At 41.4% G+C, this 25,018-nt stretch overlaps 1 protein-coding gene and 1 long non-coding RNA gene across 14 annotated transcripts in view; one reads left to right on the forward strand and one right to left on the reverse strand.

Moving 5' to 3' along the window:
- RBL1 (RB transcriptional corepressor like 1) overlaps positions 1-19,448 on the reverse strand; it is a 78,105-nt gene extending 58,657 nt beyond the window's left edge. For 3 of the 9 annotated variants that reach the window (XM_021077348.1, XM_021077347.1, XM_021077343.1), the window contains exons 1-3: positions 19,026-19,275; positions 15,122-15,255; positions 366-566 (exon numbers count right to left, since the gene is read on the reverse strand). In XM_021077348.1, coding sequence (XP_020933007.1) covers positions 366-566; positions 15,122-15,255; positions 19,026-19,181 — 491 coding nt within the window. In that variant the 5' untranslated portion in view covers positions 19,182-19,275. Of the gene's footprint in view, positions 1-365; positions 567-15,121; positions 15,256-19,025 lie in introns of all 9 variants that reach the window. The other 6 variants (XM_021077349.1, XM_021077346.1, XM_021077344.1 and 3 more) reach the window with 6 other exon arrangements.
- LOC110257355 lies at positions 18,459-23,728 on the forward strand. Of its 5 annotated transcripts, none has more exons than XR_002339844.1 (3): positions 18,459-18,561; positions 23,006-23,131; positions 23,272-23,728. It is a non-coding gene; the product is annotated as an uncharacterized LOC110257355 (long non-coding RNA). The 5 variants fall into 5 exon arrangements; XR_002339842.1 differs by lacking the exon at positions 18,459-18,561 and adding an exon at positions 19,327-19,434; XR_002339846.1 differs by lacking the exon at positions 18,459-18,561 and adding an exon at positions 19,451-20,063.

Here is a 25,018-nt window from a genome sequence, read left to right on the forward strand (position 1 = left end):
TGTACCTACAAAACAGAAACAGGCTCACAGACATAGAGAACAGACTTGTTGTTTGTCACATGGGGTGGCGGGGAGAGGGATGGACAGGGATGGGGGGTTAGTAGACAAACTATTATATTCAGAGTGGATAGATAACAAGGTCCTATGGTATACCATAGGGAATTATATCCAATCTCCTGGGATAGAGCATGATGGAAAATAATATTAAAAAGAATGTATATATATGTATAACTGAGTAACTCTGATGTACAGCAGAAATTGGCACATGGTAAATCAACTATACTTTAATTAAAAAATCAAATGGAAATTATCTTAAGCTTGTATCATAATTTCTATGTCAATTATATAAGAATTAAGGGTCTCACCTCTGCTTCCTGCTTCGTGGTAACTTTGGTGGCTCTTCATATGGACTTTGAAATATATCTAAAAAAATTGGTTCAAATTTCTTGAAAATTACAGTGGACACCTCAAAATTTCTTTCTAGCCTTTCTATACGTTCACGAAATTCTTGTGGCAGGTTCGACATGTCCATCCATTTCTTCATTTTACTAAAAAACTGTATTAAACTAAACGAACAGAAAAAAAGCAACTTTAAAATGAGTCCATATAATGGAAGGAAAAGGAAACACTCTATTTATGCCTAAGAATATTTATTAAAATGCCAAATTGGGGCTCCTATTGTGGCTCAGAAAGTTAAGAACCCAACAGAGTGTGCATGAGGATGTGGGTTTGATCACAGACCTCATTTAGTGGGTTAAGGATCTGGCACTGCCGCAAGCTGTGGCGGTCGTCACAGATGTAGCTTGGATCCAGCATTGCCACGACTGTGGCACAGGCCAGCAGCTGGAGCTCTGATTCGACCCCTAGTTGCAGAACTTCCTTATGCCATAGGTGCAGCCATAAAAAGAAAAAAAAAGCCAGAATTTATTTTTTTTAAAAAGAAACAGGGAGTTCCTGTCATGGCGCAGTGGTTAACGAATCCGACTAGGAGCCATGAGGTTGCGGGTTAGGTCCCTGCCCTTGCTCAGTGGGTTAATGATCCGGCGTTGCCGTGAACTGTGGTGTAGGCTGCAGTCTCAGCTCAGATCCCGCATTGCTGTGGCTCTGGCGTAGGCTGGCGGCTACAGCTCCGATTAGACCCCTAGCCTGGGAACCTCCATATGCCACGGGAGTGGCCCAAAGAAATAGCGAAATGACAAAAAAATAAATAAATAAAAAGAAACAAACGAACAAATAAAAAACCCCACACTCCAAGTGCTATAAAATTACTTTAGTTCGGAGTTCCCGTCGTGGCGCAGTGGTTAACGAATCCGACTAGGAACCATGAGGTTGCGGGTTCGGTCCCTGCCCTTGCTCAGTGGGTTAACGATCCGGCGTTGCCGTGAGCTGTGGTGTAGGTTGCAGACGCGGCTCGGATCCTGCGTTGCTGTGCCTCTGGCGTAGGCCGGTGGCTACAGCTCCGATTCAACCCCTAGCCTGGGAACCTCCATATGCCACGGGAGCGGCCCAAGAAATAGCAACAACAACAGCAAAAGACAAAAAAGACAAAAAAAAAAAAATTACTTTAGTTCCCAGAACCACTATGAGAATGTAGATTTTGAATTAGGGGTCAATATATAAAATACATTCTACTATACGGGAACACCTACCTACTTCTTCTATTCCCTGCAGCACCCAGACAATACTCTGCAGATAAACTACAGAGTAAATGTTACTCAACAGACTGATAAGTTCACAAAACTATTTTGACAAAAGATAGAATCTCCCAATATCAGATTCTGGAAGTTAATCACAAAGCACCGGACAGTTACAGAGTGGGAATGAAATTCAAGTGTTTGTGTTCCAACGTGTGGTTCCACCACTTAATATAAACTAAAAAGGTAGTATATACCCAGAAAATCACCTAATGGATTATGGCTCAACCCTTCTGGCTTAATTCAATTATGGATGCAATTTTTTATGTCCTCATGTTAGTATGGTCTTAGACTGAAAATCTGTAGTATTAAAGCTCATTTAAGGAGTTCCCATCGTGGCTCAGCGGAAACGAAATCTGACTAGGAACTATGAGGTTGCAGGTTCAATCCCTGGCCTCGCTCAGTGGGTTAAGGATCCAGCATTGCCCTGAGCTGTGATGTAGGTCACAGATGCAGCTCAGATTTGGTGTTGCTGTGGCTGTGGTGTAGGCTAGGAGCTACAGCTCCAATTGGACTCCTAGCCCAGGAACCTCCATATGCCACGTGTGTGGCCCTAAAAACACCAAAAAAAAAAAAAAAAAGAAAAAGCTCATTTAAGTATTTATTTACCACTATATACAGAATGATACTTAATTTTATTTACATGGTGGAAGATATTATTAGCTAGTTGTCCATAGGTGTTCAAACTCCAGACATGCTGACTGAAATCTGAGAATCTTTTTTTTGGTCACACCTGCAGCATGTGGAAGTTCCTGGGCCAGGGATTGAGCCCATTAACACAGGAGTGATCTGAGCCACAGCAGGATAACACTGGATCCTTAATCTGTTAGGACACTAGGGAATTCCCTGAAAGTGTCTTTAAAAGATTCTTATAAATAGCAGCAAAAAAAAAAAAAAAAAAAAAAAAAAAAAAAAAAAAAAAAAAGCCAAAAAACCCAAAGGCCAGATTACTGATTATTTTTTTGGATGACAAATTATAGTCTCTTACAGAGAACTGTTTTGGAGGTCAGAGATTATCGGCATGTGAAATCCTTCCCATTGTCTGAGAAATCCCCCATTTTTGAGTCTTGCCTTCTCCTAGACAAATCGGCATTACTAGAAGTTAGGGTGAAATCATAAAACCTGAGGTCTTTAATCAGATATATCTGCTTGGTTTTTTAGTTTTGAGCTGGTGGTACAGATATGAAGAAGTGGTAAGTTATTTTCACAGATCAATAGCAATATTCAGCTCCTGGGGACAAAAATACTGCCAATGTCTAGGGATAGCATTACTGGCTGTGCAAGCTGCGTACTTGTTAGACGGATTCTGTGAGATGCTTTTCAGTTGTGTAGCCAGTATCCTTTTGTTCCTGGCCATTTTCTAAGCCTAGTTTTTCTCTCTCTCTTTTTTATTTTTTTGTCTTTTTAGGGCTGCGTTCATGGCACATGGAGGTTCCTGGGCTAGGGGTCCAATTAGAGCTGTAGCTGCTGGCCTATGCCACAGCCACAGCCACACAAGATCAGAGCGGCATCTGCAACCTACACCACAGTTCATAGCAATGCCAGATCCTTAACCCACTGAGTGAAGCCAGGGATCGAACCTATGTCTTCATGGATACTAGGCAGATTTGCCTAATTTCTGTGGCTGTGGTGTAGGCCAGCAGCTACAGCTCTGATGTGACCCCTAGCCTGGGAACCTCCATGTGCCGTGGATAAGACCCTAAAAAGACAAAAAAATTTAAAAAAAAATAAAGACCAGTGTAGTCACTTTGGAAAATGGTCTGACAATGCCTCAAAACTTTAAACACAGGGTTATCATATGATACAATAATTCCACTTACGCATATATAAAAGAAATGAAAATATATGTCCTCACAAAAAAACTGTACAAAAATGTTCCTAGTAGCAGCATAACAGGTAGAAACAAAAATGTCCATCGACCAAAAAATATTTAAACAAAATGTGGTATATCCATGCAATGGATGAAGTGCTGATACAAGCTACAACATGGATAAACCTTAAAAACATTCTAAGTGAAAGAAGCCAGTCACAAAGAAATATCATATACAGTATGATTCCATTTATATGAAATGTCCAGAATAGGCAAATTAATTGTGACAGAAAGTAGATTGATTAGTGGTTGCAAGAAGATGGGGATTTGGGCAGGAGGGTATCAGGAATGAATGCTAATGAGTAAGAGGTTTCCTCCTGGGGTGATGAAAATGTTCTAAAATTATAGTTAATATGTGAATATATTAAAAACTGTTGAACTGTACACTTTAAATGGATATTTGACTTACATCTTAATAAGGCTTATTAAAAAAACAAAATATTATTCACAAAAGTATGCTAAAAATGTTAACATATGGAGTTCCCGTCCTGGTGCAGTGGTTGGCGAATCCGACTGGGAAAGATGAGGTTGTGGGTTCGATCCCTAGCCTTGCTCAGTGGGTTGAGGATCTGGAGTTGCCATGGGCTGTGGTGTGGGTCACAGACGCAGCTCGGATCCTGTGTTGCTGTGGCTGTGGCGTAGGCTGGCGACTGAAGCTCTGATTGGACCCCTAGCCTGGGAACCTCCATATGCTCCAGGTGTGGCCCTAGAAAAGATGAAAACACACACACACATACACACAAAGTATTAATATATTTACCTCTCTAAAGACAATTTGACAACATGAGTATAAAGCCTTAAAAATGCTCAAATTCTTTCATCCATATATTGCTTTTCATACGATTCTGAGAGGGTCAAAGATATAGGCGAAAGTATGTATATATACAAAGGTGAATATCATGATACTCTGTATTTTCCTTTTCAGTTTTCTTTTTTTTAATAGGTAATATGCACAATAGCAAAATTTAAAAGATACTAAAGGATACATGATGAAAAGTCTCTCCCTGCATCATCTCCTTTCTAGTTTTCCCCTACTAAAACAATCAATTTTGCCTTAGTGATTAATTACACTGTTATTAGTTTATCCTTGCACAGCTTTTAAAGGCATTTATAAACATACACTTAATTAAATGTTTTTTTTTTCACTCAAATGATACCATACTACCCAGGATATTCTGCACTTTGCTTTTCTCCTGTAACTTGGAAATCTTTTTATTTATTTATTTATTTATTGGTCTTTTTGCCATTTCTTGGGCTGCTCCCGTGGTATATGGAGGTTCCCAGGCTAGGGGTCGAATCGGAGCTGTAGCTGCCAGCCTACGCCAGAGCCATAGCAACGCAGGATCCGAGCCGCGTCTGCGACCTATACCACAGCTCACAGCAATGCCGGATCGTTAACCCACTGAGCAAGGGCAGGGATCGAACCCGCAACTTCATGGTTCCTAGTCGGATTTGTTAACCAGTGCGCCACAACGGGAACTCATGGAAATCTTTTTATGTCAGTTCATATAAAACTCCTTCCATAATTTTAAGAGCTATAGTTTATTCCACTGTATGGATGTGCCATAAATTTATTTAACCAATCTCTTTTAGCACTTAAACTTTTTATTTTGAAATAACATCAAACTTACAGAAAAGTTTCAAGAACAGTATATAGGAACTCCTTTATTCGCCAATATACACCAATTATTAACATTTTGTGTATCTGTTTTGTCATCCGTCTCTCTCTCCCCCTCTGTGTATATACGTATATCTTCCTTGATTTACAATGGGGTTACATCCCAATAAACCCATTGTTAAGTTGAATATATTATAAGCCAAAAATGCATTTAACATACCTAACCTATCAATTATCATAGCTTAGCCTAGGCTACCTTAAAAGTGCTCAGAACACTTACATTAGCCTACAGTTGGGTAAAATCATCTAACACAAAGAGTATTTTATAATAAAGAGTTGACTATCTTATGTAGTTTAACAAATACTGTACTGAAAGTGAAAAACAGAAAGGTTGTATGGAGACAGAATGGTTGTAGGCCTATTGGTTGTTTACCCTTGTGATTGCACGGCTGACTGGGAGCTGTGGCCCACTGCTGCTGCCTGGCATCATGAGATGGTATCATAACCTTGTCAAGTCAAAAACCTTAAGTCAAATCATCGTCTGTATATATAGCCACATATGTGATGGTTAATTTTATGTGTCAACTTGACTGGGCCACAGTGGCCAGTTAGCTGGTCAAACATTCTGGATATTTCTGTGAAGATTTTTTGAATGAGATCAACATTTCTTAGATGAGTCATGTATGGACTTGGACTTCCACTGCCAATCTGCGCCAAAGCCAATCTGGCTAGAGTCAGTGCCGAGTGCCCCATCTGCTACCAGCAAAAGTTCTTTAGGAGGCTGTATGTGCTCTGAATCAGCAATCATTATGGTGCTTCTTCTCCCATAGACAAGATTCTCAGGTCCAGGAATCAAGAGGTGGAAATGAGAGTTTCACCACTCACTATTACCCCTAGTGACCCACTAGCAAAATTTTTGCTTCCTATCCCTGTGACATTATGCTCTGTTAGCCTAGAGGTCTTAGTTCCAAAGGGAGAAACGCTTTCACCAAGAGACACAACAGTAATTCGCTGAAATGGAAGACTGCTATCCAACCACTTTGTGCCTCTAAAGCAATAGGTAAAGAAGAGAGTTACTGTGCTGGCTAGAGTCACTGATCTGACTACTAAGGAGAAATTGAACTACTCCGCCATAATGGATATAAAGAATAGGTTACAGAAACCCTTGTACAACAGAAATTGACAGAACATTGTAAATCAACTGTATTAAAAACAATTCTTTTAAAAAAGAAATCCCTTAAGGGATCTCTTGTATTACCATGCCCTATGACTAAAGTCAATAGAAACTACAATAACCTAATCCAGGCAAGACTCTGGCCCAGACTCTTCAGGAATGAAGGGTTGGGTCACCACACCAAGTAAAGAACCATGACCAGCTGAGATGCTTCCTGAGAGGGCAAGAGAAACAAAGACTAGGCAGTGGGAAGTTGTTTTTGTTTTTGTTTTTTTGTCTTTTTAGAGCTGCACCCAAGGCATATGGGGAGGTTCCCAGGCTAGGGGTCTAATTGGAGCTGTTGCTGCCGGCCTATGCCAGAACCACAGCAATGCCAGATCTGAGCCACGTCTGCGACCTACACTACAGCTCATGGCATCCTTAACCCACTGAGCGAGGCCAGAGATCAAACCCGCAACCTCATGGTTCCTAGTCAGATTTGTTTCCACTGCACCATGACGGGAACTCCTGGGAGATGGTTAATACCAACCACGACCATGTGACTAGCTCCAAAATGATTATAGTCATGACTATTTCTTCCTTATTTTGTTACAAACATGTTTGTATGTATTAAATGTCTCCGTATTTTTCTTTCTTTTTTTTTGTCTTTTTAGGGTCACACCCACAGCATATGGAGATTGCCAGGCTACAGCAACGTGGGATCTGAGCGGCATCTGCAACTTACAACACAGCTCACAGCAACGCTGGATTCTTAGCCCACTGAGCAAGGCCAGGGATTGAACCCACAACCTCATGGTTACTAGTCAGATTCATTTCTGCTGTGCCACAATGGGAACTCCATGTCTTTGTATTCTTTAGTTATCCTCTTGTTATATAACATAATGTGTACATACTGACTTTATATCCCAGAACTTAGGTACTGTTAACTTTACTTCTCAGCATTTAAGTTATAGGATATCAAGAAAAGTAAACATCACCCTGAATCACTCATCACTCTGAATCTTCTTTTGGGAAAAGGGATAGCACATTTTTGGTCTACATAGGATACTTATCTCATGTTAGGCTAATGTATGATCTCTTTATTGATTTTATTTGGGGATTAGGTATAGCTTAAGGAGTTATGCACGAGTGCCCAGATATTTAGTCAAACATTATTCCAATGTTTCTGTTAAGGTATTTGGGGGGATGAAATTAACAATTGGATTGGTGGATTCTAAGATTATTCTCCATAGTGCAGGTGGGCCTCATCTAATCAGTTGAAGGTTTTAACAGAAAAGACTGACCTCCTCCCAAGTAAAAAGGAATTCTGCCAGCAGACTGACTGCATTTGCATTCAAATTGCAACTCTTTTCTGGGTTGCCTGTCCACTGGCCTACCCGATTTTGGACTCTCCATACATTCTATCGGTTTTGTTTCTCTGGTGAACTACAATATACACGTAATTTTATTCTGAACCATTTAAGAGTAAGGTGTAGATATCACATCCCTTTATTCATGAATACTTTTCTACTTTCATAAATAGAAATTTAGTTTCTATTTTCTAAGAGGTCTTACATGACCAAGTGCAATGATCAAAATCAGAACATTTTATACTGATAAAATACTATTAGTCTATATTTAAATTTAAAATTCACCAATTTTCTCAATAATGTTCTCTACAGCAATTTCAAATTTCCAAACCAAGGATGTAACCCAGCAGCATGCACTTCATTTATGCGTTCTTTCCTTTTAGTTTCCTTCAGGCTGTAACATGCTTTACACTGTCTTTTGTGACACCAACATTTTGGAAGAGGACAGGTCAGCTACTTTGTAGTATGTTCCTACATGCTTCGGCCATTATTAGATTTAGGCCATGTACTGACAGAGTACCACATAAATGATGTCAGATCCTTCTGAGGATCATAATCATTTACCCTTTATTGATAATAACTCTGCATTTGATTTAGGTGTTATCTGCAGGTTTTCCACTTTAAAGTTACTATTTCTCCCTTTGTAACTAATAAGTGACTTGTAGGGAGATACTCTGTAATTATGCAAATATTCTCCTCCTCACTAGTTTTAGCATCCATTGGAGATTTTTGCCTCAAGCAATTATTGTAATAAGGCTGCAAAACTGTGATTCTTTTTTCCAATTCTATCATTTCTTCTACCTTTACTAGTCAAAATTCTAACATAAGAGACTTCCCTTCTCCCCTATTCATCATCAGTATAGATTTTATTCACAGATATAATCCCTTATTGTTCCTATTCATTTTGATGCTCAGATTATCCCAATATGGTTACTTCTGGGAGCCTTTTCAAACTACTTCCTATGTGCCTTGGACATGTCCGCAACATTTTTTTGAGCACTTCCTTACTTTCTGGCATAAGTTGTTCTAGGTCATCCAGAAAAACATGTCTGTCAGAGCTTTTTTTTTTTTTAATGACCACATCTGTGGCATATGGAAGTTCCTGGGCCAGGGACTGAACCTGAGCTGTAGCCACAACCTATGCCGCATTTATGGCAACGCCAGGTCCTTTAAATCACTGAAATGGGCCACTGGGCCTGCATCTCCGAAGTGACCCAAGCTGCTGCAGTTGGTTTCTTAACCCACTGCAACAGAGAGGGAACTCCTGCCAGAGCTTCTGAATCAGCCATTTCCTTGATGACATTATGCTAAGTATTAACTTGTTGTGTCCTTCCTTAAAGACATTATGCTAAGCTATTATTTGAAGACATTATGCTAAGTGGAAAAAAAAAGTCACAAAAGGACAATATTGCATGATTCCACATATATGAGGTACCTGGAATAGTCAAATTCATAAGACACAAAGGAGAATGGTAGCTGCCAAGGGCTATGAGGAGGAGGGAGAAGGAAGTTATTGTTTAACTGGTATGGAGTTTAAATTTGGGAAGATGAAAAAGTTCTGGAGATGGATGGCGGTGAGGGTTGTTGTTCAATGTGAATGTATTTAATGACACTGAATTGTACAAATAAGATTGGTTAAAATGGTAAATTTTATGTTTACGTATATTTTATCACTTACACATACCCCCTCCCAAAAAAGTATAAAGTAGGGATGGTAATATGGGACATATATTTCCAAATATTACTTCTCAATACTTAAAACAAAGGGATTTATTAAAATGGATTTAAAATTCAAATTACAAAATAGATATTACTTTTTAATACCACAATTAATAGCAGAACAAATTTTTACATGAAACTTCCTTTTTAAGTATGAAGTTGCTTAGGTTAAATTTTTTGTAAACTGAGATGAATATAGATACAGTTCAAAATGAGACTTATTAATATAAATCTTTGTACAGGTACATATGTAACTCTGGACTTGGGAGGCTCTGCCACTTATTTTGGTAGAAAACCTCTGGGAAGTAATTTAATCACATGGTGACTTGGTTTCCTCATCTTTAAAATGAGATTAATTTCATAGGATTAGGGTGAGGATTAAATGAAAAAGATATATAATACAGTGTTTGGAGTTCCCGTCATGGCTCAGTGGTTAACGAATACAACTAGGAACCATGAGGCTGCAGGTCTGTTCCCTGGCCTTGCTCAGTGGGTTAAGGATTCTGGCGTTGCCGTGAGCTGTGGTGTAGGTTGCAGACCTGGCTCAGATACCGCGTTGCTGTGGCTCTGGCGTAGGCCAGCGGCTACAGCTCCGATTGGACCCCTAGCCTGGGAACCTCCATATGCCGTGGGAGCGGCCCTGGAATAGGCAAAAAAAGACAAAAAAAAATACAGTGTTTGGCATATATAGTGTATTTACCTATGTATATGATATAGGTGAATACTCAATAAAAATCTGCTAGTTTTACATGGGTATATATAAATTTATATATATATAGTATTTTGTAGTATGATTTATTAACATTTTTTGGATGAGTATTTTCTTATGTCTATAAAGATCTACAAAATCATTTAAAATTATATTTAAAATTTTGAAAATGAAGCAAATTACAATAAATCACTGTAAATAATATCGCTTACAATTCTTTTTTATTTGCCTGAATAAACATGCTTATGTTGGTCAACTGCTCTTTTAGCAGTTAAGAATCTGACACCTGGTTCCTTGGTGGTATAGCGAGTTGGGGCTCCAGTGTTGTCACTGCTATGGCTCTGGTCACTGCCGTGGCTCAAGTTTGATCCCTGGCCTGGGAATTTCCTCATGCTGCAGGCACAGCCAAAAAACCAAAAAAAACAGACACTTAATTTTTTTTTAACCAAACTACGTTTAAAAAACACATATATTTTGACCAGTCACTATACTTTTAGGAATTTATCTGAAATACTTATTTACAATAATGTTTGCTTGTTTGCAATCACAAAGGACTGGATATAATCTAAATGCCTATCAAATAAGGGAGCTGGCTAAATAAAAATCCTTACTTATATCTAATATCCTATAGTTGTTAAAAAAAATTAGTGAGGTATAGCTATACATGGTGATATAGAAAGATTTCCAGAATATAAAGAAAAGCAAGTGCAGAAAATACATATAGTATGATATCACTTAAGCTTACCAAAAAACAATCAAAAAAGTAAAAAACAGATTTTTTTCTGTTTAACAATTTCATAACAGTAAATTGCTGGAGTTCCACTGTAGTGGAGCTTCCATTGTGGCTCAGAGGTAACGAACCCAACTTGTATCCTTGAGGACAAGGGTTCGATTCCAGCCCTGCTCATTGGGTTAAGGATCTGATGTTGCCATGAGCTTCGGTGTAGGTAGCAGATGCAGCTCCGATTCGATCCCTAGCCTGGCAACTTCCATATGCCACATGTGAGGCCCTAAACAGCAAAAAAAAAAAAATGCTAATGGCAATAAACTTTGGGAAGTGAAAAAAGGAGGTGATTATCTTTCTACTTTCAACCCTTCGGTATTATTTGAAAATTTTAAAAACTTTTTTTATTGTGGTAAAAGTATATACACAACATAAAAATTACCATTTAAACCATTTTTAAGTTTACTGTTCAGTGGCATTAACCATTACCACCATCTACCTCAAGAACTCTTTTTTTTTTTTTTTTTTAGGGTTGCACCTGCTGCACATGGAGGTTTCCAGGGTAGGGGTCTAGACGGAGCTACAGCTGCAGCCATAGCAACGCCAGGTCTAAGCCGTGTCTTCAACCTACACCACAGTTCACAACAATGTCAGATCCTTAACCCACTGAGTGAGGCCAGGGATTGAACCCAAAACTTCACGGTTCCTAGTCGGATTCGTTTCCACTGAACCATGTCAGGAATTCCCTTTTTTTTTTTTTTTTAAAGTAAACTCTTTTCATTATTTGAAATTTTTGTCATAAGCTTGTATTGCTCTTAATTCAGTTTTTCCTTTTTGTTTAGTTTCCCCAACAACATATAATTACAAAGACTTAAAAATTTAATATGGTCAGTAATGAGGAATATCAATATAAAAAGGTTTGGCTCAATTAAAAAAATAACCTCGGAGTTCCTATCGTGGCGCAGTGGTTAATGAATCCGACTAGGAACCATGAGGTTGCAGGTTCGGTCCCCACCCTTGCTCAGTGGGTTAACGATCCGGTGTTGCCATGAGCTGTGGTGTAGGTTGCAGACTCGGCTCGGATCCCGCGTTGCTGTGGCTCTGGCGTAGGCCAGTGGCTACAGCTCCAATTAGACCCCTAGCCTGGGAACCTCCATATGCTCGGGAGCGGCCCAAAGAAATAGCAAAAAAAAAGACAAAAAAAAAAAAAAATTACCTCAACTCCACACATCTTAGTTATAGTTTCATTTCAATTTATCATGAATGACAAAGAGTGTATTTATTAAAATTTTCTTTTGTTTTGGCATGTGGAAGTTCCTGGGCTAGGGATCAAACCCATGCCACAGCAGTGACCTGAACTGCTACAGTGACAATGCCGGATACTTATTTTTATCCACTGTGCCACAAGGGAACGACTAAAGTATTGTGCTTCCCCCTCCTCCCCACCCCCCCCGCCAGCTGTACCCACAGCATATGGAAGTTCCAAGGACAGGGACTGAATATGAGCCACGTCTGTGACCTACACCATAGCTGCAGCAATCCTGTTGCACCACAGCAGGAATTCCACAGAAACTCCTAAAGTTTGGAAAATTGTTTACACTTAATTATTTTTCAATTTGTAGAAACCAAAATTGTTCTGGGAAGCTGAACATTAGTGACTTTCCAAATTTAGATCTCTCCATTTCTGTTTTGTATTCAAATAGTTCCATAAGAATACTAGAGCAAGTAAAAGCTATAGCTAAGACCCACCAATTGCTTACTATTTGCAAGGGATAAATATTAACCATACACTAGAGAAACAGGATAACATCTTCAGCAGATGATCAAAATTAACATCAGAGGTAGAACATCTCATTAACAATGAGAGGTAGAAGGATATCATGTACCTCTAAGATATGAATACTAAGGACACAAAAGCACTTATGCAGTTTTCCATCTGGGAATGTAAAACTTGCATCTAAGCATAAAGAAACATGAAATAAATCCAAAGCGAGGAACAATCTATTAAAAAGCGGGGGCAGGGTGGTTGTGAACTATACTCCTCAAAAATATCAACGTCATAAAAGATAAAGGCTGTGGAAATGTTCCTCATTAAAGAAGACTGAAGAGACACAGTAAGTGAATGCATTACCTGATACTAGAATGGAATTTTTTTTTTTTTTTAATTTTTAAGGAAAAAAAAAAAAATCCTGGAGTTCCCGTCATGGTGCAGTGGTTAACAAATCCGACTAGGAACCATGAGGTCGCAGTTCGATCCCTGGCCTTGCTCAGTGGGTTAAGGATCTGGCGTTGCTGTGAGCTGTGGTGTGGGTCGCAGATTTGGCTTGGATCTCGAATTGCTGTGGTTCTGGCATAGGCCGGCGGCTACAGCTCTGATTAGACACATAGCCTGGGAACCTCCATATGCCGCAGGAGTGGCTCAAGAAAAGGCAAAAGGCAAAAAAAAAAAAAAATCCTATAAAGAATGTTACTAGGAGCTCCCGTTGTGTCACAGTGGAAACAAACCTGACTAGTATCCATGAAGACAAGGGTTTGATCCCTGGTATCACTCAGTGGCTTAAGGATCTGGTATTGCCATGAGCTGTAATGGAGGTCGCAGCTGCAGCTCAGATCCTAAGTTGCTGTGGTTGTGGCATAGGCTGGCAGCTGCAGCTCTGATTCTACCCCTAGTCTGGGAACTTCCATATGCCATGAGTGAGGCCCTAAAACGCAAAAAAAAAAAAAAAAAAAAAAGTTACTGGGAGTTCTCGCTGTAGGGAGGTGGGTTAATGATCTGGTTTATCTCTGTGGTGTTGCCAGTTTGATCCCTGGCAGGCTGCAGTTGTGGCACAGGTCACAGATGTGGCTTGGACTCGATTCCTGGCCCAGGAAACCACGGGTACAGCAAACAAAGGGGAAGAAAAAGAATATTACTGGGAGTTCCCGTCATTGCTCAGTGGTTAACAAATCCGACTAAGAACCATGAGGTTGCGGGTTCGGTCCCTGGCCTTGCTCAGTGGGTTAAAGATCCAGTGTTGCCGTGAGCTGTGGTGTAGGTTGCAGACGTGGCTCAGATCCCACGTTGTTGTGGCTGTGGTGTAGGCCGACGGCTACAGCTCTGATTAGACCCCTAGCCTGCGAACCTTCATATGCCGCAGGAGCAGCCCTAGAAAAGGCAAAAAGACAAAAAAAAAAAAAAAAAAAAAAAAAAGAATATTATTGGAGGAATTCCCTGGTAGCCCAGTAGTTAAGGATTTGTCTTTGTCACTGCTGTGGCTCAAATTTGATGCCTGGCCCAGAAACTTCCATATACTGCAGATGCAGCAAAAAAAAAAAAAGATACTGGATCAACTAAAAAAACTGGAATAGAGATGGTGGATTATATATTATTACATCAATGTTAACTTTGTTGAAGTTGATAACTGTACTATAGTTATTTAAGGAAACACACGCTGAAATATTTATGGATAAAAGGCTATAGTAGACACTACTTAAATTGAAATAGTTGAGGAAAAATACTATTTAAGAGAAAAAGATCAAATGATTTAGCAAGTAAGGTAAAATGTCAATAAAAGGTGAATCCCGGTCAAGCATATATATATGGATATTCTTTGTAGTTTTATTTTTGCAACTTTTCTGGAAGCTTAAATTATTCTCAAATTTAAAGTATTAATGAAAGAATTACAGATAAAAAAGATTTTTTTTGTCTTTTCTGGGGCCACTCCTGAGGCATATGGAGGTTCCCAGGCTAGGGGTCTAATTGGAGCTGTAGCCGCTGGCCTACACCCAGCCACAGAAATGCCAGATCCAAGCTGCGTCTGCGACCTACACCACAGCTCACAGCAACACCAGATCCTTAACCCACTGAGCAAGGCCAGGGATCCAACCCACAACCTCAGGGTTCCTAGTCGGATTCGTTAACCACTGAGCCACGACGGGAACTCCAAAAAAGATTTAGAAGAGAGGTCTCTGAAGTTAGAATTTGAGGAAGAGGAGTTTTCATTGTGGTGCAGCAGAAACGAATCCTCCTGTGGCATAGGCTGGCATCTGTAACTCCAATTTGACCCCTAGCCTGGGAACCTTCATTAGCCACGGGTCTGGCCCTAAAAAGCAAAATAAATAAATAAATTTGAGGATGAGGAAGAAAGGCCGAGGAAGAATATGAGAACTGGGAAAAGATATCCATATGATAAGCTTAGAATGGAATGAAGTTAAATAATTTAAAATAAAGAGAAATTAAATCTAGGACTTATAAAGCAGTATTTAAAAAGTCAAAGTGCTTTACCTTAATTTAGCTGAACGTAGTATTCTGGTAAGTGAAACACAATTTCCTTCCATGATACCCTTTCCAACCGTGGGAATAATGCTTTTGCGGCATGCAACATATAATGAACATGCCAACCAGTGTATAACTTCTCCCTGACAGGCAAAAGACAAACAGTAAAATGCATATATTATGTTAAAATGCCTGACTTCTAGAACCAAGAGAGATCTTAGAATTATTTGGTCTAATTTTCATCCTGTATTAACAGGCCAGAGAACTGAAGATATTCGCCCAAGATCAAAATGTTTAGTTAACTGCAGTAATGGGTATAAAACTCCTTACACTATGTTCTACATAACACACTAAACTCATTACTAATCGAAAGAAAGATCTCTCACCTATATCCCAAATCTGACATTATTGAAAGAGTTCTCTTAAAATTTCTCAGCATTAGCTTTCTCGATTTTATAACACCAGTCATGGCCTTGATGATGCTGAAGTTCCTTTCTACCATTTTAATCCGTTTGGCAGAAAAAGGAAGAGCAGAAAGTTCGTAAGGGAATTACACATAAAGAAATTAAATACACATAAAAGAACATGTGGCTCAGGGGAAACAAACCCAACTAGTAACCATGAGGATGTGGGTTAGATCCATGGCCTCACTCAGTGAGTTAAGGATCTGGCTTTGCTGCAAGCTGTGATGTAGTTCCAAGATTCAGCTTGGATGGGGTGCTGCTGTGGCTGCAGCTCCGATTCGATCCCTAGCCTGGGAACTTCCATATGCTGTGGGTGCAGCCCTAAAAAGACAAAAAAAAGAAAGAAAAGAAATAGTATGGCTATCTTAGCAGATATTTCAATTTACAATGTTACAAAAAAAAGATGACATTTGGGAATTTAACATCTAATTCTCTGCTTTATTTTTATTTATTTATTTTTTGGTTGTGCCCGAGGCATGTGGAAATTCCTAGGCCAGGGAGTGAACCATGCCACAGCAACAACCCAAGCCTGCTGCAGTGACAACACTGGATCCTCAATTCACTGGTCACAAGAAAACTCCTAATTCTCTGCTTTAGAGTTGAGATATCCAAGCTAGACTTTATGACCTCATTGTTAAGCTTTACATGAAATAAGGATTAAGAACTAGACATAAATCTCATAGCACAACATAATACTGTTATGCAGATTCTTTAAGATCAGACTCTAGGGAGTTCCCTGATGGTTACTGCTTTCACTGCTGTGGCCCAGGTTCAACTCCTGGTCTGGGAACTAAGATCCCACATCGAGCTGCTACATGCTACGGCCAAAAAAAAAGAGACCAGACGCTAAAAGAATAAAATGACTACTAAAAAGATTTCCTGGAGTTCCCGTCGTGGCTCAGTGGTTAACGAATCCGACTAAGAACCATGAGGTTGCGGGTTCGATCCCTGCCCTTGCTCAGTGGGTTAAGGATCCGGTGTTGCTGTGAGCTGTGGTGTAGGTTGCAGACGAGGCTCGGATCCCGTGTTGCTGGGGCTCTGGCATAGGCTAGCAGCTACAGCTCCGATTAGACCCCTAGCCTGGGAACCTCCATATGCTGCGAGTGCGGCCCTAAAAAAAAAAACATGGGTAGCCACTAAGACCCAGTGTTCCCACCCTGAAATAGTGAAAAGTCCTTTTGATCAAGGCATTAAGTGAGGCAGGTAAGCTTGATTTTTAGAAGGCTTAATTAACTAATTGTTTGGGTACAACATCCAAATACTACAGAGCTTTAGGATATAGTCTACTAGATGGAAACACTAAAAATTTAAGAACCAAAATTACTCCTTTGATTTTTTTTACCAAAAAAAAAGCACCTATGGTATTTAATCTAGTTCCTCGATGCACAGCCTTAAAAATACAAGGATGGTTTCTGATGTCATGGAACTCCAGGTCAAGAGGAACAGATACTATTATCTGCAACTGGTAAGATACGTTATTAGAATTGAAGACAAAATATTACGGCAGAATACAGTGTAGTGAGTAACTGGTTTTGACTGGGGGTCAGGGAAAGGTTCACAGAAAGAGACAAGTGGTGAGTGGTGGTAAACCACCAAAATGTACTGAGGAAGTGGGGTGGGTAGGGGGAAAATATAAGCAGGAGCATGTCAGGTAGACTAGAGGGGATAGGGGCCAGGGAGAGAGAGGTTCCAAGGAAGCAAGAGATACATGGAAATGCCTTCCACACCAAAAACAAAACAAAAAAGAAAATAAAAAACTAGACAGAATAAATACAAAAATCTTAATTTACACATCTGTGCTTTCTAAGTCAAACATTTAAGATACCCTGATCAACTCTGCCTGAGAGTTAGCTCTTCAATTTTCCCTGGAGTGGGGAGTGAAGGAAAAGTTTCTAGGCAGAGGGAACAGCATGGAGGAAGAACACAAGTAGGAACAAGCTTGGCATATTCAAGAATCTGAAAGAGGTGCCTAGTTTAATGCCTTGATCATTGCTGAGACTGCATTCGGTAATGCTTATTCAATGAGAGACCAAATGAGGACTTGAGATGTCAGAAATAGCTTTCTCAGGGGTATGAGAACTCATTCTGAGGGCAAGGAAGTGGGTACACTCGGATGGAATTTTGAGGTACAATTAGGAGTTTTCCAGTTGCTGACAATCATTCAGGGCTGGGGGAAATCAGTGGAGTAAAGATAGGATGGTGGGGGAAAAAAAAAATGACTTTCTCAGACTTGTAAAAAGTTTGTTTTCAATCAAGAGGCCAATCTCCCGTATCTTCTATTTTCTTATTCCAGTCGTGCCACCCAGAGATGCAGATCACTGTCCTTTATCCAATCTATCCAGTCCTATCCTGGAGACATACAAGAGTCTCTCTTCTTCTCCTTTATATATAGACACACATATGCTTAACTCCAAATTTCCAACTCTATGCCTTTGAACCCAGCAATTAATTACTGCCCTGGGCAATGAGTCAGTATGGCACTCTGTGTGAGTCCAGCCCTCCCGAATCAAGGAAACGTTTGATCATAAGGCCTCTGGAGTAATTGTGAACAGTTCCATCACAATTCTATCTCTACGTAGGCTTACCACTCGACTGGGTGCCTATCATAATTAGTGAGAATGATTCTGGGTAAGACAGTCCTCTGGGCCTTGATGTTATTACCTGAAAAGCAGGTTTAAAACTCATTGCCCTGCCATGTTCACAGAGCTCTCATGAGAACTAAATGCAAGAGTGATTGGGGGAAAATTCGAATGATAGCCTACATTTATTTTGTTCAGAGACAGACACTGTACTTCGCATTGGGATAATCTAATTATCCCCATCTGAGAGGAGAAACCTGGGGCGGAGAGATAAGCACTGTGTGCACACTCGATAATAATGTGATCAAACTGCTGCATAGTCTACCGCAAGGCGAGCAACCAACACCTTGAGGCGGAAGGTGAAGAGGTTGTGGTTCCGGCTCCACCACTACCCGTGTGACCCTGGGTAAGTAGCTTAACCACTTGAGGGCTCAGCTTCCTCAGCTGTATAATGGGGATCACGGAACATGTTCAAAGGGTTGTGGCGAGAACTAAGTAAAATGACAAAGCGCTGCGCAGTGGCATCTCAGCACACAATTCGTTTAACCTTTCACCATTACAGAACTTTTTTTTTTTTTATACAAACTTAAGAGCAGTCCCATGAGTTTGCGGCGCAGGTCTGGGGTCTAGGGAGCCCCTGAGTGGCGTGACCCTGAACCAGCTGCTCCTTTTCCGGACTTCGATTTCCCGCCTCAAAATAAGTGGCGAGATTGATCTACACCCGCCCTTCCAGTCTCGAACTCTTCGGCGCCGGGATGGGCAGAGACCCTTCCCGGTGGGGAAACTCCCACCGCCCTACTGGGTGGGGTGGGGCGGAGCAGGGGTGGGGCCTGGCGAGCTCGGTCGTCCGCCTCACCTGCCGCCGCTCACCTCTAGACTGTAGGTGCCCCGGATGGCGGTGAAGTCGTCCAGGGCTTCGGCCGCGCTCCCCTCGTCCAGGTTCAGCTCCTGGCACAGAGCCTGCAGTGCTTCTCCGGCCGCGGCGACCACCGCCGCCCCCTCGGCGCAGGGATCTTCCTCGTCCATCCCCTCAGGCCCGGCGGGCGGCGTGGTCACAGCCCCGGCTCCTTTCTCCTTCCTGGGCGCGCTACCCACAACCTCCCGCGCCAAAGCGCGCGAAAATCGCGGGTTGTAGCACTACGTCTTTTTGATGGTCTGCATCCGCGTTTCTCCTGAAAAAAAGTCCGTCTTTCCTCCAGGGCTCCACGCTGCCCCTTCCAGAAACATGCTAAGAAGAAGGAATTTAGAGTCTAAAAAACCTGGACTTGGCCCTTGGCAGGTAGCGGTAGACACAGCCGGCGGGACAAATTGGGTGCGGAGGGATCGGCAGTCCGCGCGCAGAGTCTGCTGGGAGTGGTAGTCCATATCCTGCCTTGGAGCGGGCGGCGGGATTGGGCTCCGTGTTGCGGGGTGGCCTTGTTAATTTTAGAGAGGTCTCCTCTGCCCCACCAACCCGTGGGCCTGGGTTTGTCACTGCCGCGGGGCGCCAAACACAGACTAATCCAGAGTTGTCCCTTGAGTTAGGAGTTGGAGGAAATCGAAAAATGTCCGTCTACAGAGAGGGCTAGGAAAGGCCTGTCGGACCCTCCTCAGTGTCTTTAGCACCTAGTGAATGGTTTTTTGAGCGACTGAAGGGTTGGTGAGGCAGGGGTATTAGGGGACCCCTATCCATCGCTTCTTGAACTCCAAATGAGGCTTGACCTGGGCTAAAAGAGCTGCAGTAAGGGGGCACTTTCTCAGCTCCCTGCTCCCTGGGAGCTGGGTCCCTGGAACCTAGTAAAAATCGTCCTTCCAGACTTAGGAGTGACCAGAACATAAACCTGAAGGCATGGAACTGGTCTTAAAGCTGACCCTTCTGCTCCAGCAAGACCCCTTTCCCATGAAGAGCCAGAGTGATCTTTTAAAAAGGTAAATAAGAGCATAGTCAATCATTTAGGATCCTTCAGTAAACCCTTTGCCCTTAAAGTAATGTCCAAAATTCTTTCCATGGCCAGTAAGGCCCTATGTAATCTGGCCCCACCTCATCTAGGGGAGCGTCCCCTTCTCCAGATATATAATAAGATCCAGCCTCACTGCTTTGTTTTGGAACCTTGGAAATGCCAAGCTGCCAAATTAGTTCTTTCCACAAAGACTTTCTCACATGGTGGTCAAACAGCCCCTCTATGCCAGGTCTTTTCTTGTCTGCCTCATCCTCATTCAAGTTCAACTAAAAGGCACCCTGTCAGGGCATCCCTGAGCACTTTATTTCAAATAGCTGACTCTCATCTTTTCCTCCACCATATTTGTCTTCATAGCACCTTATCATTATCTGAAATTATCTTTATTCCCTGGTTCTTCCTACTAAAATGTGAGTTTCATGAGAGTAGGGCCTTCCTTTTGAGGCAGAGTACTAACTCATGTAGTCAGTGTAGGAGCATGGGCTTTGATGCATTCTTTGATATGGCTGTTGATTAACATTTGTGGTTTAAGGGCTCCAGAGAGTAATTCCCCACAGGCCTTGTTTACTATAGGAAATGTGCCTCTCCCCATAGGGACCTTAATCTCTAACCCACTCCTCAACTGATAGAAAAGGAATGAGAGGAATGGTAACTTAGTCCAAGGAAAGAGGACAAAGAAATCATAAAACACATGGGATAGTTCCACCCCTAAAACTCCTATTGGACAAGGACTGATATAGGAAACTTGGCAAGGCCAATGGGAGAAAACCCCATCTTTCTGGACCCCATGTTGGTACCCCCCCCCCCCGCCATCTTTAAGGGATAAAAACTCTTATAGGACAATACAGAGTGGGTGGCTCTTCTGCCCCTTCCCAGCAGCCTGGGAGCTATTTGCTTTCCTGTAATAAAGACTGCTTGCTTGCTGCCTGTGTGTTCCCGGAGTTCATTCTTTGACTGCGTGAACAAGAACCCAGATTCTGGTAACATCTTTCCGGCATCACTTTCATGTTCACTGTATTTCAGAGTTTAGATTAGTGACTGACTCCTGTAGTTGGCGCTCAGTACTTAGCATGGTGTGTCTGAAAAATTACAAAGAGCCCATTGTTGCTTAGACAAGGGAAGGAGTCACCAGAGATGAAAATGGAAGACAGGTCAAGATAGGTTGCCTAGGACCGCATGAGCCTGGACGTAATCAGTGGGGGTTAATGAATGGAGGTGAATGATCAGTATGTGTTTTGGACAGGTTCCTCGGGCTGCATTGTCACATGTGCATTGGATGGGGTAGAGACTAGAGATCTGGGGTTGGGAGCCAGGTTAGTGTAGAAAGGAGACAGCCTGGACAGATACGACTTTGTCCTAGAACTGAAGGGACCACTGCTGAAGAGGAGAAATCTCTAATAACATAGGTTTCCATCTGGGCCCAGAGGTTGAAGTATGATACTGTCAACTAGAATGGGCATACGAGCAGAGGGATGAGACCAGTCCTGGAGTTGTGTGTATGAAATGCTTGAAGGAAGTTTAAGAGGTGGCTCTTGGGACCTGGAAGACCTACATTCCCTACACATAAAGGGGGTAGAACTTGGGAACCAGCGGCAAGGTGGGTCTCACATGAGTAAAAACTCAAATTCCCCCAAAAAACTCAAATGGAACCACCCCTGTGGTATTGCCACTTCTGCTTTCTTCTAGAAGCTAGCGCTGAAGCTGACCTCAGGACTATCTTATTTTCCGAAAGGTATGTTGGCACATAGTGTGTGCGTAGACTCACCTCCTTTGAGCTTTTACACAGAGGATTTGTTGCAGGCAGTTTAGGGGAGGTTTGTCTCCAGGGCCGAGAGGTCTGTGACAGGGCTTTTCATCCCTCCTCCTAACTTCCTTTCCTGTCAGGAAAGACATGTCAGGATTTGTGGAAGTGAGATGGATGAAGGTCCTCCTGTACTGGTTCATTTGTTTTCTAATTAACCTGTGAGTATTTAGGAGTGAGCTCCAGAGTGGGGACAGCTTGGACATAAAGATGTTGGAATTTTCAGGCAGTACCTGAAGCTAAGGGAGTAGGTTCATATCACTCAGGGAATGTGTTTACATGAGAAGAGACTCAAGGGTAGAACCCCTTGGGACACCAACATTTCAGGGATGGGCAGAATTTTAGGAGTGAGTGAAAAACAAAACTGTCCAGAGAGGTATAAAAAGAAGGAGCAATATTTCAGAGGCCAGAAAAGAAGAACTCCATAGAGTCCAACACTGCAGAGAATTCAAATAGGATGAGGAATTCAAAGAAGACCTCACATATTATCTTTCATATGACCTTTGAGGTTTTTAGTGACCTTTGCCAGAAGGAGTTATCTTTAGCACTGTAGGAGTGGAAGCCAGATTCCTGCGGTTGAAGCACTAATGAGAGGAAGGTCAGAAAGTTGAAGCAGGAAGTAAAAACTTCTCTTAAGTAATTTGGTGGAGGAGAGCCAAATGGAAAGGCATGTTCTAGAACTGGGAAATGCAGGTATGTGAAAAATCAGGAACAGGCAGCAGGCAGAGACTGGAAAGATAAAAGAAGGTAATCGATATAGCCAGATCCTGGAAAAGGTGGCCAAGCCAGGAATCCAGAGCCTGGTCCTCCTCTTGTCTGGAAGATTGTCACCTTACATGTAGATTAAGCAGAACGGCTAGACAGTCTGGTGAGTGGAAAATAGAGCCACATGCACTAGGGAGTTGAGGGTAGTAAAGATTTGGAACAACTATTTAGATCACTGGCTCTGTCAAAAAGCACATATCATTGTTGGTCACTTTGGGGGAAAAATGGAGTAGAAGTCAGTCCTCCCCATGAGATCCTGGCATTCTAGTTGGTCCTGGCCAAGACTGCAAGAGCTGAGAACCCTCAAGTGTTTGCCTTTGCCATAACAAATCAATCTCTTTATCTAGATCTGAACTGCAGAGGGTCATTCTGCCCTTGAAAAGAAACCAAGATAAAAGGAAACAGCTCTCAGGAATTATAAGCAAAACACAACCAGACACTCACTGCGGATTGCCCCATTTTCCACCTCTTTAGTAAGTGGTTTGGCTTTTAGTGCATTGCAGATATATGTGCTTGGGTAGCCCTTTTCTTTGCAACGGGATTTGATTCTCCTTATTCTTTTCCTGTCTATGCCTAGTAAGTCTTGAAAATCCTTCACTTCTTCATTCCACAGATGTTTACTGAATGCCTGCTATGTGCAAGATACTGATTCTTCCTCTGCTGTGACTTTTGGATAATCCAGACTTGAATTGAGGGGGCATTGCTGGCTTGAAAATGATCCAAGAGCAGAAGAAACACTTCTCAAAATCATCCACCAAACAAACAAAAATTGAGAAACGTAGATTTTTTGTTTGTTTTTTCTCTTCAAGAATGAACCAGGACTCTAACTTTGGGTTTTCAGTAAGTCATATATCCTGTCTACTAAAGCCTTCCATTTTCATTTTTTGATTCATCTTATCTGTAAGACGAATTAATCACACACTTCTATGACTTCTCCTTTGGCCACGTTATCATTCTCAGACTGTCCTGAATTGAATTATTAGGAAATACAGGCCTTGGAAATGAAGCCAAGATAAAAGGAAAATACTCATGTCCCTACTTTCCCTTAGGAAATAAAGCAGATTAAAGTAGTGCTCTTCCGTTTTTGTTTTTTTCCCTCTCTTTTTGACCATAACTAAAGCATGTCATTGGTTTTCAATAAACAGTACTGCCACACTCATCAACACACACTGGCGGGTGCCGTCATCTTGTGGATTCCTCTTTTACCAGATTTCTTGTTGTCTTTTAACATTTTTGTATTTTCTCTTCCAATCCATCTTGTATTTCCTAGTCTAGTCCTTCTCAAGCAGCATCTGTATCACTTCTCTTTCTCAAGACTCTTCAGGGCTTCAGCATTACCAGTTGAATCAAATTTAGACAGTTAAGCATTGAGGACACATCTGTTAGATCCAGCCTCACCTGCATGCTTTTTTTTTTTTTTTTTTTCCTTTTGTCAATACACTCTCTCCACTTTTTCTCAGGGTATGTGTTGGGCTTTATTTTTCATTATTATCCAGCGGCTTGCCATGTTAACACTCAGCTGAGTTTTTCTGAATAGAAATTGAATGATGGGTGATGAGATAGATTACCTCCACCCTTCATTTCTGATCCAGGTACATCTTGAAGATTGTTTCTATTTTGATCTCATTGTGCTTCTATGATTAGCCTCCCAGTTGCGGTTTAATATTTCAAATTTCCGCAGATCATGTGTCCAGAGGCTGATGGAAACCTTTAGAGGCTCCAAGACTAAAAAGACTATAATATACACGCTCCCAAATGTAATTCAAAATATAAACAATTCCAAACCACGAAATAAGTGTAAGAAAGTACAATATTCTGATTATTTTTTCCAAGGTAGCTATTTCATTTTTAAATTCTCCCCCCCAAAAAAAATGATTTTTTTTTTTTTGCCCCCCAGCTTTGCTCTGCCTTAAGTGAGTACTTAGTCTGCACATGCCCCTCCTGGGAAACACTACTCACCACCTAACCTTCTAACTGTCAAAAAAAAGCAGTTAATAGTTGTGGGGGAGGGGCAAGACCTGAGCTCATCATTCTTACTGTTCTTGTATCTCAAAGGCAACTAAAGTGGTGATCCTTAAGCTGGGTCCCTCCAGAGAAAGCAGTGCCAGCCCTACTCAAAAGGACAATGATTTGTCTACCTCTTTTAGACTTTAGATAAGGAAATTAGAAACTGAAAAGCCCAATTTAACTTTAAAATATTCATTCTAAGGCCTTTACCAAATATCTATGTCCAGGGCACCCAATTTAGTCAAGATATCTCAGAATAGCATTTTCTTTTAAGTTTTCCTCTAAGAGACGGTCTTGACACAGACTTTATTCTACCTAGAACCAAAATTTGGGATCATTTTTGTTTCCTGAAC

The sequence above is a fragment of the Sus scrofa genome, chromosome 17 (assembly GCF_000003025.6).
Source record: "Sus scrofa isolate TJ Tabasco breed Duroc chromosome 17, Sscrofa11.1, whole genome shotgun sequence".
Taxonomy (NCBI): Eukaryota; Metazoa; Chordata; class Mammalia; order Artiodactyla; family Suidae; genus Sus; species Sus scrofa.